At 31.2% G+C, this 17,739-nt stretch overlaps 2 protein-coding genes across 2 annotated transcripts; both read right to left on the minus strand.

Annotated features, from left to right (window-relative positions):
- Positions 1–211: 211 nt before the first annotated feature.
- Positions 212–4,888, minus strand: LOC108461248 (DNA replication licensing factor MCM5). The gene is made up of 18 exons (XM_017761030.2): positions 4,467–4,888; positions 4,236–4,379; positions 3,968–4,147; positions 3,786–3,884; positions 3,566–3,702; positions 3,367–3,472; positions 2,962–3,096; positions 2,803–2,880; positions 2,499–2,603; positions 2,260–2,351; positions 2,050–2,182; positions 1,857–1,952; positions 1,564–1,655; positions 1,362–1,452; positions 1,085–1,194; positions 797–926; positions 615–716; positions 212–502 (listed from the first exon to the last, which is right to left on the minus strand). The coding sequence occupies exons 1-18, from the start codon at positions 4,755–4,757 to the stop codon at positions 419–421; spliced, it is 2,205 nt and encodes a 734-aa protein (XP_017616519.1). The 5' UTR covers positions 4,758–4,888; the 3' UTR covers positions 212–418.
- Positions 4,889–5,571: 683 nt separating this feature from the next.
- On the minus strand, positions 5,572–17,325 carry LOC108463288 (potassium channel KAT3). Its single transcript, XM_017763234.2, has 13 exons — positions 16,886–17,325; positions 13,811–14,026; positions 10,975–11,136; positions 10,718–10,775; positions 9,868–10,185; positions 9,123–9,362; positions 8,598–8,696; positions 8,486–8,518; positions 7,566–7,751; positions 7,157–7,234; positions 7,017–7,083; positions 6,390–6,536; positions 5,572–6,051 (listed from the first exon to the last, which is right to left on the minus strand). The coding sequence occupies exons 1-13, from the start codon at positions 17,074–17,076 to the stop codon at positions 5,948–5,950; spliced, it is 1,899 nt and encodes a 632-aa protein (XP_017618723.1). The 5' UTR covers positions 17,077–17,325; the 3' UTR covers positions 5,572–5,947.
- Between the last annotated feature and the right edge of the window lie 414 nt (positions 17,326–17,739).

Genomic DNA, 17,739 nt, shown 5'->3' on the forward strand with positions numbered 1-17,739 from the left:
TATTGATGCATTTTAAATTTATAAAAAATAAAAACATTTATAATATAAATAATTTTAATTATTTTTAAATGTATGAATTTTTTTAAAAAGCTTTACACCGACCAGATTTGGGAATTGCTCCTTTCCTCCCTTGGTGGATCTTGTGGTTGGTTTGTCCTTTCCAGGTTTTTGCCCTCAATTACTTTTTTTCTTAATTGTTGAAAAAAAATAATTCAGTCTCGAGACAATCCATCCACTGAATCCATTAAAATGTAAGATCAAAACAAGTTGCAGAGACGTACAACATAACATTACACAAGTTTTTGTTAGTCCGGTCATTCATGATCAAGACCACCACTACAACTGGAATTTGGAACTTAATCTTGCAATAAAACTGCTGCCCTGATAATTTCGGTTCCAAACATTACAACCGCAAGATTTATACTTTACGAACGATAATATGCCTTTCTCGTTGATATTCAACTTCACCTCTCTGGTGCATGATTAGAATGGCTCTCCTTACCTGCCAATTATAACATCAACCATGTTACAAATACAAAGCTTACTTTTTTAACTCTTCGCTAAGAATACTAAAATTAAATTCCTACAATGACTCGGTTATTAACTATACTTACGATTGACTCATTCATCCCCATTCTAGTAAGGTCATCAATCAGCCTTCTTTCTGATATGCGATTTCCGATTCCCAGTCTTCTCTTTATCTGGTTCTCCGCTTGCTATACATGTACCGAATTTTATTAACTTAAGAGAAGATCACAAGAATACAAGAACAAGTTCAGCAAGAATGTCTACAAACCTTAATCTCATTGGCCATATCAGGAGTGATATTAATATGTTGGTTTATTCCAGAACGTGCTGCATCCATGGTGGAAACTTTGAAAAGTCTCAATGCTTCAGCTACATCACCTTCAGTGGCAACATGTGACCTGAAATACATTTTAAATGTTAAAACGGGGCAGAACTTTATTCTTTTTATACAAAAACAGGCCACTAAATATTATTCCAATTATCAAAATAAGTCAAGTTCCTGTTCGAATTTAGTTTTAAGCATTCACAACTTGATTTTGCTAGATCCAATACTTACAATTTCATTTTCGCAAGAGCCTCGCTTAACCTTAAGATGGCCTCCAGCTGCCTCACAGTGATGGGAATTGCGGCACTCTCTCCGGTCTCATTTGCTTGTTGCCTCATGCCCTACAATAGTAACCCATGTTGATGACAAATGTTAGTTAGCACACTAAAACAACTTGAGATTATTTTAAAATCACTTTCACAAGTTCTCATGATCATGGGCGGTAAGGACTCCTTGATAGTTTAATTCAGACTTGAAAAAAATAATTCTGGCTAAAGTTTGAGAATACCCTTCTGATGTCAACATAATCACTCTGGAGTTTAGCACATGCAGCTTCTGAAAGCCGAGGATGGCATTCTGATCGACAGTATTGTATATACCTGTAAATTTTGATTCAATTTAGAGCATATTCAGTATGGCATAAATATTCAACATGGCCAGGTGACTTCATTTTATTTATTAAAAATAAAATGCGACTATTTTACATGTACCTTTTCAGCCAATTCTCTTCTTTAGAAGTTCTACTATCATTGGATACTGTCTGAGCTGATGCATGAACTTTTATGATATGACTTGCTATTGTCTGTAAAAAGGATAGTGGAAGTCAAAGCCCTTGGCAAAGGCTAGTAATACATGTAAAACTATAAGTGAGAGCTTTTGTTTTATCCTTGTAGCATTAAAGCAGAAAAATTTCTGCTTCTTAATCAAGAAATGTTCTGACAAACAATTCTCAGTTAGCTGTCATTGAAGGGGGAATCTAAGGTGAGCTAAATAACAAAAATACCTTGTCTTGGTCATACATCCTGATATCCTTTACAATGAAGATCAAGTCAAATCTTGAAAGAATTGTAGTCTGCAAATCGATATTATCCTGTGCTGTCTGCAAGGTGATTACATTTCTTTCAGTTTCTTCGTAGGAATAGCAAGCATAAATTTGAGAACTTGACAAAAATGAAACAGGAAGTGCAGCTACTGACCTTAAGATCATCATAACGTCCTGAAGGAGGATTAGCAGCTGCAAGCACTGAAGTTCTGGAATTGAGAACGGTTGTAATTCCAGCTTTAGCGATGGATATTGTCTGCTGCTCCATAGCTTCATGAATAGCAACCCTAGGCAAAACAAAGCAAAACTTCATAAGCATCATAAATGGTAAAACCTAACAAGTTTTGACATTAATTTAACTTACCTATCCTCTGGTCTCATCTTATCAAACTCATCAATACATACAACACCTCCATCTGCCAAAACCATGGCCCCACCTTCAAGATAAAACTCTCGCTGACATTTCATAGATACATAAATAAATGTGAGAAACTTTTGCATAAAAAAGGGCAGAGGGAAAAGAAGGAAACTTTTTCTCCAAATCAAAGAAATTTGTGAAACAAAATTCTTTCCACTAGATGCCATAGCACACCAAGAACTTACAGAGCTACTATCTCGAATAACTGAAGCTGTAAGACCAGCAGCTGATGAGCCCTTTCCAGAAGTGTAAACAGCTATTGGAGCTGTCTTCTCAACAAACTTGAGAAACTTTACAAGGTAACCATAAAACAAGCACCAAATTGTGTGAGAAGCACTAGAAATTATAGTATGAAAGAACTTCAATTAAAAAAACCTGTAGAAATATCCTAAAATAAAAAGTAGAACAATAAAGACAGGGCAAAAGGTGATGGTGAAGCATTGCAATCTATTTCAGCAACCTCAACCATCAAAGATACATGTAACTAACCTGTGACTTGGCGGTAGAAGGATCACCAAGAAGCAACACATTAATATCACCTCTTAGCTTCACCCCATCCGGCAAATTCTACGCATTAACGAAACCAGTTATGATGACAGTAGATAGTAGGAATACTGAAGGGTAGACGTTTAAGGATATGAAACTTACTTTCCTGGCTCCTCCAAAGAGAAGACAGGCAACAGCCTTCTTGACATCTTCGTGACCAAATATGGAAGGAGCAACCTTGGAGCATATGGCTTCATATGTATCTTGATTTGAGGCAAATTTTTTGAACTCTTCTACCTGTGAATGATAATTTACATGGCGATGATGACAAAGGGAATCCATAGTAACTTTAGTTTAGTACTTGGGCAGAAAAACCCAAGTCATACAAGTTAAATTAATCAACTCAATTCATAAATAAGTTGCCAGCAGCAGGAACATAACAGTAGCACGATCATGCATATAGTTCACAAAAAAGCAAAAAGAAGCATGATGAAATGGCAAAAGATGCAGTGAAGTGGGGATGCAACTTCTTAAGAAAACAATATTAATGATCACTTTGATATTTACCTCTTCTTGGGTGAATGTGGCTGGTCCTCGAGAGCTGGCTTCATTCGTCTCTTCCATTCCCACTATCCGGATATAAGGCTGTCTAACTGCAACTGCTCCTTTATGGCTACATAAATCACACAGAATCAAAATCCCTATTAGAAGAGAAAGATGAGACTAGATATACAGGAAACAGTCAATTGAAGATAAAGTGACTTACTTGGTGGATGAATTAGAAGCTTGAAAGATACTATAAATTCCCATTATTGTCAACCTCGAGCCAGGTACAATTGTTTGAACCAAATGACGGTCCACCGAAAGCAACATGTTTCTAGGAAGCTCACCAGTAGGTACATCCTTCAAATTCAACATGAATGCATAATCCAGTCAATTCTACAACTTTTTTTCGTACCTTGTTCTCTTAAAATCAAGAGCATTACCTCTGGGTTCTCTTGCAGTTTCAAGGTTTGTTGATCAACATATTTGCTTTTATCAGGAACAATGAGCCATGGATCTATAGGGCAAGGTTCTTCTCCAGGCTACAAACATTTCATAACTGCTGTCAAAGCTATAATATGAAATAAGTATTATCAACAACTCGAATTTTGATTAAAGAATAAACCTGTGGAACATGGTCACATGATCGTGGAACAATTGCCCCACCAAGACCTGGACGGCAGGGAACTGCCCTTGCGCTTTTACAGTTCTTACAGATTAAATGCACGTAAGTAGCCTTTGCTTTAATCCTTGAAGCAGCAATGGTAATTCCTGATATCTTAACTAGTTTTGATATATATTGAGCCTATGAAAATTGAACAAAAAAATCAGTCAATAACTGAAAATAACCCATTCATTTCATACTAATATATCAAACAAACTCTCAAACTTACCCCGAGTGAACGCATTGAAACCGGATCCTCCTTTGACGTAAGCAATATTTGAACCTCGCCTGTCTGTGGCTCCACCATTTCCCCTGAATCTCCTGCTACTTTCATCTTCAAACCCGCTAAAACCTCCGCAGCCGCCGTCTCAAACTGCACCAATTGTTAAGAAGCAAAAACGTTAAGCTAATAGGATATATTTTGATAAAATTGATAGTGAGATTCGTGAGAATGTTTTACCAAAGGCAGGTAATCGGAGGGAGAGGAACGAAGGAGGGAAGGCAGATCGGAGTCGAAGGAAAGAAGGTCCTCAAGATGGACCATTAGGAATTTAGGATTATTGACGAGGCTCTCCCTGTACGGGAACACGTTCTTCTCCTTCTCAAAATTTCTGATGAACTCCTTGAATTTAAGGAGAACGGAGTGGCGGCTCGCCGTGGTGGATGCTGCAGCCGCTTCCGCTTCCGAGGAGGCTTCTGTGAATTGAGCTTGATTGCTGTAGTAAACCGCTCCTTCGTCCCATCCCGACATTTTGTTTCTTCTTTGTTTTTCCCCTTCGATTATCTTCTCTCACTCTCGCTGAAAAAGAAGCAAATATCGTTTACTCAGAGGCCACTTTTTCCCTCTATGTTTATTACCCATCAGGGTTCTTCTTGGCGGGAAAGGTATGGTGTTTTTGGCGGGGAAATGCCTCAGCACGTGCATAAGACATGCGTGAATGTAGATTAGGCTGATGTTGAGTACATTTTATGGGCTTGGGCCTGTCATCCTTGTAGGCCCGACAAGCTATGATTTTTGTTGAAATGCTAAACTTAAAATAGTAAAAATCATATTATTTTAAGTTAAATTTATTGTGTATTTTTCTTTTTAGATTTTATATAAAAATATAAATAAAATAATAATTTTATTTTAAAATTTATTGGTTTTATTAATTTTACTGATCAATTAAACATAAATACATAATACAACGTATAACTTGATAAATATACATTAATTTATTGCATGAAACTTGAATTATGATGAATATGAATACATGAAAGATTTTGGTAGGGATTAGTTGAGTCTGGTCTTTAATTGTTGTCAGTAGCATTTTCTGTTGAAAATGGTAGCAAACATTGCTTTATTGGATGAAATGGAAATCTTACTTGTCAAAAAAATTTTAATTTTGATTTAATTATATACTTTTAAAAAATGAGTACAAATATTTATTTTATATTTGATTAATATAATTATTTATGTATACAATAAATCTACATAAAATGGTATTAATTTAATAATATTGTAAATGATTTATGAAAATTGAATTAAGTCCAAATTTGATATATAAAAATGCACAAAATTAAAATTATGAATCAAAATTTATGGTGTTATATAAATATATAGTTAATTTCTTGAGATCATCCTCGAAAAATTGATTAAAACTCTAGGGGAATAGTGGAAGATAAGCTTGGAGGAAGAGAAGGAACAGTTTCAGTAAGCTGCATAGACTGTTTTGGACATGCTTGATGACACGGATACTGAAAATTTTAAGCTCTATATAGTTTCCATGACCACCTTCCCGTTATTTTCATGGATAACCTAATAACTGAAGATGGATTAATATTGGGAAATAAATACACCCCTATACTACCATTAACATTGACGCATAACTTATTACACATTTAGCATCATCACTTAAACAGATCAATGTATGGATACCAACCCAAAATTTACTTTAATCTTTAAACAACGAATAAGTGATCATTCTCTCTCAGAACATTCAGTTCTTCAACTTTTGAGCCATCAGCAATAAGAATAGTGCTCCCTCTCTTTCCAAATTTCTTCTCTGCATTAACCAAATATAACCAAATTCAGTATCCTGCATTACTAAGTTTGTTAACTTTTCAATCATGTGAATCAATGAAATTAGCTTTCTAAATTTTTTTATACTATATGTTAAGTGTTTTTAGTCTATGGTGTGAAGTGATATGGAAGTGTTTTCTATTGGTTTAGTAGGTTTAGCTAGTTAGCTTCATGTTCGAGGCCTCAAGATCAAATCTTTCAGCATGCAGTCATGTTATTGATCACCTTCTCTAAGGAATGAGTTTTAATTGGGTTAGCATGTCAACTAGAAATTCAGTAAACAAATGTTCGCTTTTTAAGAAGCTTGTCATACTATAATACCTGCTAGATTGAAGAGGTCTTGAAGTGAGTCAGGCAAATACACGAGCTTTCCCAATCTGTCACTAGACGTTCCTTCGCTTGGATGATGCCCATGAATTATCACCCGGATTGTGCTTTCACCAGGAAGACTGGAAGTGCCTGTTCTTCCTGCAAAACAGTGGAATCAGTAAGTTAGAAATATCTACATATTATGATTTATGAAAAGAACATATATCTGGATTTATCTGACGAATTGTTCGGTATAGGTATAGCCTATCGTGCAATCGATGAGCTTGAACTTTTAGATTGACTAGATAGAGAAAACTATTGACATCATTTTAAGATCATTTCTATCATTCAAGGTATATGATAGACTCAATATCTTCCTCTCAGAATTTCAGATTGGTTCATATGCTCAAATATGCTAGTCAAGAGTCAATAATACTAGGGAAAACAAGTGAATGTGTCGACAGCTTATTATATTATAATAGTCAGTTGCAGCTACCATAGGTTCTATTAATTATCAGTTTTATGGTTCTTTGGCTATGCATCCACTTATTGTGTGGGCTTATCATATGATCTAGATGGTATATGCTTGAAATTTCTTACTTCTATTATACATTCTTAATGATGGTGCTCTTTATTTACCTTCTGGATTTGCATCTTGGGATTCCAATGTTTCTCTGTTTTGTTGCTCCTCATTTTGTTCCGTAGGCTGCAAAGGAACATAATAAAATCTCATCTTCTTACATTTCTCTAATAGGTTCAACTTTAGGATGAAAATATACCTTTTGATTCTGGTCTGCCAACAATTCTGTTAGGAAAGGGATCTCCTGTAGTACATCTTCTTTTAAACCTTGCAAGTACTGTGAATAAAGGAGTCAGAGTAAAGAACTACTCTTGAATTTATGGACAAGAGTGACAAGACTGTGTATTGTGCTTTGAATTGTTGTGAGGTTTCATTGCTTACTTTTACCCCCAAACTAATCATGGAACCATTTATTCAAATTTAAATATCTCTTAACTAAAACGTTTTCTTTAACAGCTTTAGGCCCTATGTAGATGATTTCCTCTAAAAAATTGCTTTCACTTATAGGTCACATCTTGAATCCCTTTTGCTTTTGTAATTTTTTTCCCCTGATACTGTAAACCTGACTATAAACTGTCTATATATTGAGAGAGATGAAGTTTACAAACCTTCATGAAGTTAGCAATAATAATCTTTCCATCTTCACTCTGTGGTTGAATCATTTGTTTGAAATGGTGATGACTTATCCGAACAACCTGGGAGAGCCTCTTCGTTCTCACTGTAAAAGGTTGGGGAATATTGAAAATTACCCCAATTTCTCCTGCCATATCTGCAGCTCCTAGCTTTGACAAAAACTTGAAAAAAGGAAAGGCAGGAACTTAGTTCAGACAAGATATGGAAAGAAAGAAAGAAACATGCTTTACTTTTAACATCACATGTATGACCTGTGATGTCTTTTTCACTCTTATGGTCTCAAGAAAGTAATTTCTTATTATCAACATGCATTTGGGTCTCTTGACCAACCATCATAATGTTTCTTCATGATCATATGCTGTCTTTCTGATCTATGGTGTATGCAGCAATTCATCATGTGCATTTTTTTAGGCTATTAGTAAAAGATGTCGATAATTGACTTGCTTTGTTTCTAGTTCCAGGTTGATATTAAAACAAAGCATCCTTCACTTTGTTCATCTTTCAACAGTATCTCTGTTACATGCAGAAAATCGTACTTTGATAGAGCCTACCCCACTCCCGCCTCCAGAAACATTAGAAAGACCAAAAGCAAAAGGAAAATCTGTAATTGTAGTTTCCTTCACATTTTTTCTAAGTCAATAGGAATATTATTTGTTTTTCTGACTCTCCTTTTTTTCTGGAAGTATTCATGTTTTACATCTTAAACAAGATAACCATTAACCCTCCAATGACCTTCGAAAGGCATGGAAAAACTTCAAAAAGAATTGAACATACTCGCATTAGTTACATTCTTGTATTTAACATTTACACACGAGTATGAGTAATATAGAGAATATTATGCTCCAAGTCTATAAATGCAATCCTTATGAAGTTATACACTTAGCAAAAGACATACCTGTTCCGTTCCGTTCTTGTATGTGAGCAAATCCTACAGTTTCAGAAAGTTTAGGTTTTGTATCTCAGGTTAAATAGTAGGCATAAACATTCGAAAAATAATGATAACATACCACTGCTCCTGAGACTAGAATGTAGAAATCTGTAGGTATTTCATTTTGTAATATAATTTCCACCTTTGGAGGAAAGTATTCTGCTTTCATGTCAGACACCTGAAAGCAGAAAATGCCATAGCTGTTTGGTATCATCATAGTTTTTAGATAGTAAGGTGGACAACTTTCGATTACCATTTCATGACTGACATCCACTGTTAATATTGGAATATAATTTTATCATGGTGAAAGATATTTTCTAGGTCGATGAGGCATTGGCCTCTATGCTATTGCTAGCCCGATGTGTGTTGAACAAAATAACTAGAATCAGAGTTTGATCTGACTCAATGTCATAGGGCAGTTTTTTTTTTCTTTTTTGAAATATATTAAGGTTGGGGATGAGTGAATTTTTTTCATTAAAGTTTGCTGAGTTGGATTGAAGACGGATAAAATGAATTTGTCCCGCTTCACCCTAAGATATAATGGAAGGCTCTAAATTTGGATCCTCTGCGTGACAACATATAAAAAAAATGGAAATATTGGTACCAGTTGAGAAACAAGGTCCTCAGAGACTCCATTGAATAGGTAGCTTTTCTCGACAGTTCTACGGAAAAGGTGTTGGGCAATGCTGGATCTTATAGCCTTAGGCAGGTCCTGTAGCACTTCTTCTTGTTGTAACTCTGCTGTCTTGAACTTGAGCTGCATGTGTGCCATCATTTGTTCTCTCAACCCTTCTGGGAGTCTATTTTTGCTTGCATAACGCAATAACTCATTCAGAGAATCTCTCTGTCAAAACATAATCTTAGTTTATTCCCTCATTTATGACATGTTTGCATAAAAATGACAGCAGTAGTGTTATGGTTATAGAGTCTGCATTGCATAAAGCTAATAGATTCCCACATAAAATCATCATTAACCTCTTATTTATTTTTTATTTATATTTCTGGATTATTATATGATACTAAATTTATATAGAAAAAGAACCCACATCTCTTATAGCCCCCTATGAAATGAGGCAAGAAAGCAAGCCATTATGAGCTCCGAGGACTAAGATGGAAACTTCAAGTTCATATCGGTGACGAGTTGTGAGCCGGAATGAACTTACTTTTTTTCTGTTAATCTATTGCTATATAGATGAGACTCTTCATTTTCCTTAAAATATTTATTTATTAACACTCGTGTCCTACACACGAATATGGAATTATAACATCTAAGAATCTGACCATACCCAAGTGATATAGTATAATATTATGTTGTCTGTAAATGCAGGGAAAGCGGAAGAGGGAAATACCATGGCAAAGGTTCTGACAGCAGCATGAACGACCAGGTTAGTCATGTTACCGATTGTGTAGGCTGTAAGACCAATGTTGAATAGCATATAAATCATGTTAAATATCTTTTCTCCTGTGTTCACTGCATGCAAATCTCCATAACCGACTGTGGTGAGAGTGACAATTGACCAGTAAATGGAATAAGTGTAGCATAACCACACACTTCTATGCTTAAAATCTTCAACTGCAGTTCCAATCCATGTATTAGCTGGTTTTTTGTGGTGTCTGGCTAGCCAGTAATAGAAGCAACCAGCTGAGTGCACCGCAAATACTATGACCTGTTAGTAGATTGAAATTTAGTTGTAAAATGTATGGTTAGATGGGGTTAAAGTAATTAGGCAGTTTTTGTGCCATAGTTAAAAATTATAATTTAGTTAAATATACTATAGAATAAACTAATTCAGAATGAACTAATTCAATCTTTATACCTATGTTATTGGTGCAAACAAGTAAAATTGATAATAAAATATTAAATGTTGACAAATTTTTATTATATAATATTGAGTGAAGGAGAAAGATCCGTGCCATTGAATGTCAAACCAAAATTTTAATCACTATTCTAATTAAATTTTAGTGATATATATTGAAAATTTAACAAAACATAAATAAATTTTATCTCGATATATATTTAGATCTTAAAAGTTCAATAGTTCATTTGCACCAATATTAAGCATATAAAGATTAAATTACTTGGTTCTCTAGTATGGAATTAAATTACAAATCTAACTATAATACAAAGATTACCTATACTTTAACCGGTTTGATGAACACCGGAGAATTAAAAGAAAAAGAAAGGAAAGGAAAACTCACACCGAGTAGTTTAAGAAGTCTTGTCCAAAAGTAGCTAAACCTTGTGTCTTTTTCTAACCTAATTGAAAATGTTATTCAAATTTAAGTGAGTCTTGGATAAAATATCTATTTAAGAAGTGTATGATTCAAAAAAAATGAAATGTATTTTGTATATATTTGAAAGATAATATTTATATACAGAATATATATATAAATTATATGGACAATGTAGTTTAGAATAATATATGTTGTAATTGTTGAGTTGGACATGATTTTACCTTTTGAAGAATTCACTAACACGCCAAAGACGCCACAGACGAAGCAAGTTGAGGAAGCCAAAAACTTCACCATCGTGCCAAGTACCGGTAAAAATTCTAAATATAAACTGATATGGTAGAGTTGATGTTATATCCATAAGGAACCACACTCTTGTCACATATCTGAAGAATAGAATTACAAAATTTTATTTAAATGTTACAACATTAATCTATGCATACATATATAAATTATTTTTTAACAACGTATGTATATAAATCTTTTAAGGGATGAGAGATTAAATAATTTATATCTTGTACTATACAAGTGACATTAGTTTGTGCAGATTATATATATACTTGAAAAATTTACAACATATTTAATTTATTGTGATAGAATAGAGTTATAAAAGAATAAAATAAGTAAAATAATAGTTGGGTTGAGTTAGATGTGATAGACATGTAACTGGTACTGCATTGTTTAGCTTATTGTATTGTTGCTAAGGAATAAACGAGGGATAAATATAAAGTGATAGGTTTACTCTTAAATTGAATAATATAATTTATTTATGTTATAGATTATTTTGAAAAAAAAAAAAAAGAAGGAGGAGGAGGAAGGGCATCCAAATGCCCTTATGTCAAATGAATTCATCAGGCATCAATCAACGATTTTTTTTGGGTAGATTTTTTAATTGGTGGCTCAATTTTTAAGATGTTTTTATTTTGGTCATTCAAAATGAAATTATTGTAATTTTATCATTTCATATTTTCATTTTAATCACTCAAACCTTAAATATTTAATAGCAGTTAACTATACACGTCACATCATGTTTTTTACACTTTTATTTTAGCCACTCAAAAAAAAATCATTTTTTAAGTATTAATCGGGATAAAAAAAGTTAAGAATTAAAATGAAAAAGCGGTATAAACCAAAATAATACATTAAAAATTATTAAATTGCACTTGACTATCTCATTGTCGAAAATTCTAAAAGTTTTTAATATTAAAATTTTAAATTTCAAAACATCAAAATCAATTAAATAAAGGGTAAACCACATTGTTAGCCACTAAACTATGGGTTAGTTTTCGTTTTGGTCACTTAACTAAAAAAAGTTACAATTTGATCACTAAACTATTCGAAAGTTTTCATTTAAGTCACTGAATAGTTAAAATCAATGTTATATATTATTTTATTTGTTTGTACTATCTGTACCAATCGAAAGCCCTCTTTCCCCTTTTCTTCTACACTTTAACATTTTATTAAACAATTTTGGACTTCAAGTATCTGTGAATCAAACTTCAACAGTTTTTCTCTGATCTTTGACACTAACCATCAAATCAACTTAGATTTAAGGTATGTTCTTCTACTCATTGATGGACACTGATCCACCATACTGATAATTGAATCGTCTCTTGGAACTCACTAGCGGAACTTTAAAAAAAAAAACTTAACAGTTTAGCGACTCATATAAAAACTTTGAATAGTTCAGTGATCAAATTGTAACTTTTTTCTTATTAAGTGGTCAAAATGAAAACTTACATATAGTTTAGTGACTAATGGTGTAGTTTACCGTTAAATAAATTGTCAAAAAAATTTTATCCCTTAATAACATGAACTGATTTGTTACCATAATGTTGAAATTAATTAATTTAATCTCTTTCTAAATTTTAAGTCTTTATTTTATATTTTCATATTATTTGAGATCAACTCAATTAAAACATATTTAATAATTATCTACAAATTTTAAATTTATTTTTAATTATATAATCCTAGATCTTCCATACTAAGCTAAAAGTAAAGAAAAAATCATTGCAATAAATTAATTAATTGCTTGTTTTTCGTTTGGGTAAAAAAGTAATAAAAAAATTATATGTTTTGTTTGGCACGAAAAATAAAATTATTTAATTAAGTCCAAGAACTTTTCTTTTTCTTTTAGTTTAGCATAGAAGATTTAATATAATATAATCAAACAAAATTTGAGTTTCATAAATAATTATTAAAGAGGGTTATTTGAGTTGATTTTGGATAATCTGAAACATAAAATAAAAATTTTAAATTTTATAAGGAGATTAAATTAATTATTTATTTAACTAATTTTAATATTATAGTAACAAATTGGTTGACACTCTCAAGGGGTAATTTTTTCAATAATTTATTTAATTGATTTTGATGTTTTGAAATTTAAAATTTCAATATTAAAAATTTTTTAGAATTTTCGATGAAAGGATAAACAAGTACAATTTGACAAATTTTAATGCACTATTTTAGTTTCTACCTTTTCACTTTAATACATAATATTCTTTTACCCCGATTAATACTTAAAAAATAATATTTTTGAGTGACTAAAATGAGAGTAACTTAGAAGTTGGGTGGCCAAAATGAAAATCTAAACATGATATGGCGTGTACAGTCAACCGTCGTTAAAGATTTAATGCTTGGGTGACTAAAATGAAAGCGTTTTAAAAGTTGACTACTGAAATTGCAATGATTCCATTTTGGGTGGTCAAAATGAAAACGACCTAAAGGTTGAGTGACCAACTAGAGAATTTACCTTTTTTTATGAAATACTTCATTGATGATTTTGATTTTAAGAGTTTATATATTGGGGGAATATTTGGTATAGTGGTAGTATTTTTTTTTTCACAAGTAATCTTAAAAATTGATATGAGCCTCTTTTATTTAAATATTTTTAATATTTTATTACAATATTATAACCTTTTAACCCTACTTATTCCACTGATAATATATTAAATAATTTCTTTTATTTATTATTTTTACCTCAGTAATTCTAAGAAATAAAAGCATAAAATCGAATTGAAAGGAAAGGAAATAAGATATGATAGTGAATAAAAGAATTACCGCAAAGCAATTTTTTTGTGATCATCAACAAGGAGATAGGTTGATTTATCCAAGTAAGCGACGAAGAAGGTGAGGACGATATCGATGGCAAAGAACACATCCACCACCATATCCACAATCAGTAGCGGTCCTCTTGCAGTTTTGTTGAAAGCCAACTCGAATACCGATGCCCATGCCGAGTATAATACCAACACTACCAAAAACGTTTGCCACCATCTGCACCATATTACATTTCTTTTTTTTTTTAACTACTTCATCTCACATAACATAAAATTAAATCAAAATTTTGAATTTAAACTTAAATTAAAATATTTTTTATTGAATTTGCTTCAAATAGGTCATTTGATCAATAAATAAGTGTAGCTCAACAGTAAAAATATTATGAATGTCCTTTTAGTAAGAGTTAGATTATATTTTACTTTGTTTACTCAAAAAATAAAAAATTAGTTTAAACACATTAGATCTAAGAGCAAATTGATTTTTCTGCTAAAAAACTCATTAACTTGTACTATTAAAAACTGGTCCGTGCACGTCAATATGAGGTACATGTGACACACTATGTGCAATTGTCTGGTTATTTTATTAGCCACATCAATTTTTAACAATAAAAATTGATGAAAATTTTAATAGAGATAATCAAATTACTCTTTTATCTAATGTATAAAATTAATTTATCTATTTTTAACAAAAAATAAAATACAATATAAATTTTAGTACAAAAATTTCTATAATATTTTTACATAACTGAATCTGATTTAATACAATTTTATGAGCCAGAACGAGGAATTAACAGCAAGGCAGGCAGCATGTGCGGGAGTCCCAACTATCAAAGAAATTAAAATTTTTCTAGAGAAATTATTTTATATATGTTTCGCATCACATCATTTATGATCTCTTCTAATTAAAAAAAACATAATATCTTCTTTTCTCACATTATACCTACGTTTAAACTAAACTTTCAAATTAAAAATGATATATCTTATTTTAATTGAGAAACTATAAATAATATGATAAAACGCAAAATATAAATAATATGATAAAACGGGTTTATAAAATATTTTTCCAAAACTGAAAAATCCAGAGATCATATAAAAGACTACATACACTGTAAATGCAAAAACTCAACCCTCACTTGTCAATTCCCTGCCATATTTAACCCAATTGATTAATCTTAGAGGTGCATGTGAACGTATTTTAATAGCCTAGATTCTAGAGCGTAATTACAAGATCCACTGTTTCGCTATCTTAAATCGTTTTTTATTGGTATAAACGAGGCATTCTAATGATGTTGATATTCAAACTTAAGTTTTGAGTTCTTAGGGTTTTGGTTTTCATCTTTGATTCACACTTCACATAAATTATGTATGAGTTTTTGTATAGATTTATTTTAATTTAAATTTTATTACACGTGAGTTTTATGTAAAGTTATTATTTAGATTATGTTGGATTTGTATTTTATTATGATTAATCCTATAAATAACGATTTAGATGTTATTGTTTTTATTAATATGATGATACTTGTGTTTTACTTTAGAGTTTTTAACACCATTCGATGGACCAAGTAATTTTCATATATATAGTAGTCGAAATTTGATCCTAATCCTGTATTTTGGTGGAATTTGAGGTTTAATTTTTATATTTTAAAAGTTGAAAACAAATATTTTTATATTTTGGATTAAAAAATTTAATTCAATTATTAATTAATATTATTTTATCAACTCAAAATTTATCAACTTAAGAAAAATTATATTATTTTTCACTAACTATATACCACATTATATGTTAAGTTGATAAAATTTGAATAACACTATTAATAATTTAAGCAACTTAATTTTTAATATATTTTAATAATAAAGACTAAAATGATAACCACTCATAATATATTTTAGCATATATATATATATGAAAATTATTTCACTCCCTACTAGTGGGAGTTTAAAACTTCATATGGTTGATAAGGTAACATGTGGGTGTACGGTGTCATTACAATTACATAAAAGGACATGTCATATTTATTTATTATTCGTGGAATTAAAATATTTTGTGCATAATATATTAAATACTAAATTTTATGTCTATACTTATATTAATATTTTAATTGAGCTATTAACACGAGAACACCAATTCAATTGGGATATTATTAAAATGTCTTTTCATGCATATAGAAAATAATAAATGTTAATATTTATATTAATACAATAAAATAGTACTATGGTAGAACTTGAACTTAGGTATATGGAAGGAAAAGCTAGAATATAGTTTAAGGGGCAAATTTGAATAATGATTGTTTAGGGTTAAGAATCTTATTATTTTTTTTTACACAATACCTAAAATTATTTTAACTCATCCTAATACTTAAATAAGAGGATAACGCGCTTCAGCATACTCAAATCTACATACTCTTGTATTAGCAACAATGCTCATTCTAATAAAGTTAAGATTCAATCGAAGCATGATAATTTTTTAACAATAAAGTATGGTTTTATTCTTATATGAATTTATAATTAAATCTATTTGTTGTATAATATTTTTTGAGGGAGTCACAAATAAAATTCTTTAATCATTAAAAAATACAAATGGCAGCGCGTGCAAGCACGCTATAAACTATCTACGCATTGTATATCATATCTAATTTTGAAGCCACACTGAGTATATCATATCTATACGCTTTGTTTTTCTTTTTTTGAACGTATGTTTACGTTTTTTCCAACATAACTTTGTGATGTTTTCGGGTAGTTTTGGCACCGGTTTTTAAATTTTCAAGATAGAATTTTCCAGATTGCAAAGAACTAACAGGTTTCCTAGATCTAAATCCATCATTCAAATATGTTTTTTTAACTCATCATAATCCTGCAAATTATTAATTTCAATCAAAACTATTTTAATTTCACCATTTACGCAAGAAACGGTCGAGGTAACCTAGAAAAGCAAAAAACAAAAAACGAAGCCATGAAACCTTGGAGAATAACAAGAAACACGAAATTTTCAAAAAAAAGGTTTATTTTACCGTATTGTTAATTATCGAAACAGAAACAATATAAATGAGAATAAATTAAGAAGAAATTAATGACTTACCGGTATCTCTGATCATAAGGAACAATAACATATTTGTTGAGGTGCGAGTAACCGTCATCGACGACAGTTCCAAACGCCGGCAAGATACTACTCGAAACGGTGGCCAAATTCCTTATTTCACCGCTCGATCGTCGCCGAAAAAGTAACGGTAACGGAGACGATCCTATATCCGCCATTACTGTACGCGACATCTTAAGACTCTGGAGAGATCGAAACAAGGCTTTGGTAGCTGCTCGTTGATTTGTTTTATTAAGAGATAAGTTTTGGAGTTTAAATAATTAAGATCTGAGGAGAGGAAGAAAATGACTTGGACGAAGTTCATTACAATATTATGGAAAGGTGGCAATCAGCTTTCTGACTTTGAGATTCATATTTTATTGCTTTCCATAAATTAATGTAATGCAAAGGGAAAAATATTTCGCATACCACCCAGAGTTTTTAAGACTCCACAAGTGACGACTCTATAAGTGACACAAGTGAGAGCTAACAAATATCCTATAAATTAGAGTAAAATATTAAAATATTAATTTTTAAAATTATTTGTAGAATGAAAAATATGTTGCTCGTATATCAAATACTCACATTCTAATAAATTAGTTTACTTTACCTCGCTTTTAAATTGGTTAAAATATGTTGGCAATATTTGTATTTAGACAAAATTTGAAATTTAGTTCATACACTTAAAAATTAAAATTAATTTTTTAATTTAAAAATATTTAAGTCCATTAATTAATATTGTTAGTATTTTATGACAAAATTTGACAACTTGACATATTAATTAGATTACCCTCATATTACTTTGTATATGATTTGCAAAAAATAAATATGTTGACACATCTTGACAAAATTACAAA

Source organism: Gossypium arboreum, chromosome 13 (assembly GCF_025698485.1).
Source record: "Gossypium arboreum isolate Shixiya-1 chromosome 13, ASM2569848v2, whole genome shotgun sequence".
Lineage (NCBI taxonomy): Eukaryota > Viridiplantae > Streptophyta > Magnoliopsida > Malvales > Malvaceae > Gossypium > Gossypium arboreum.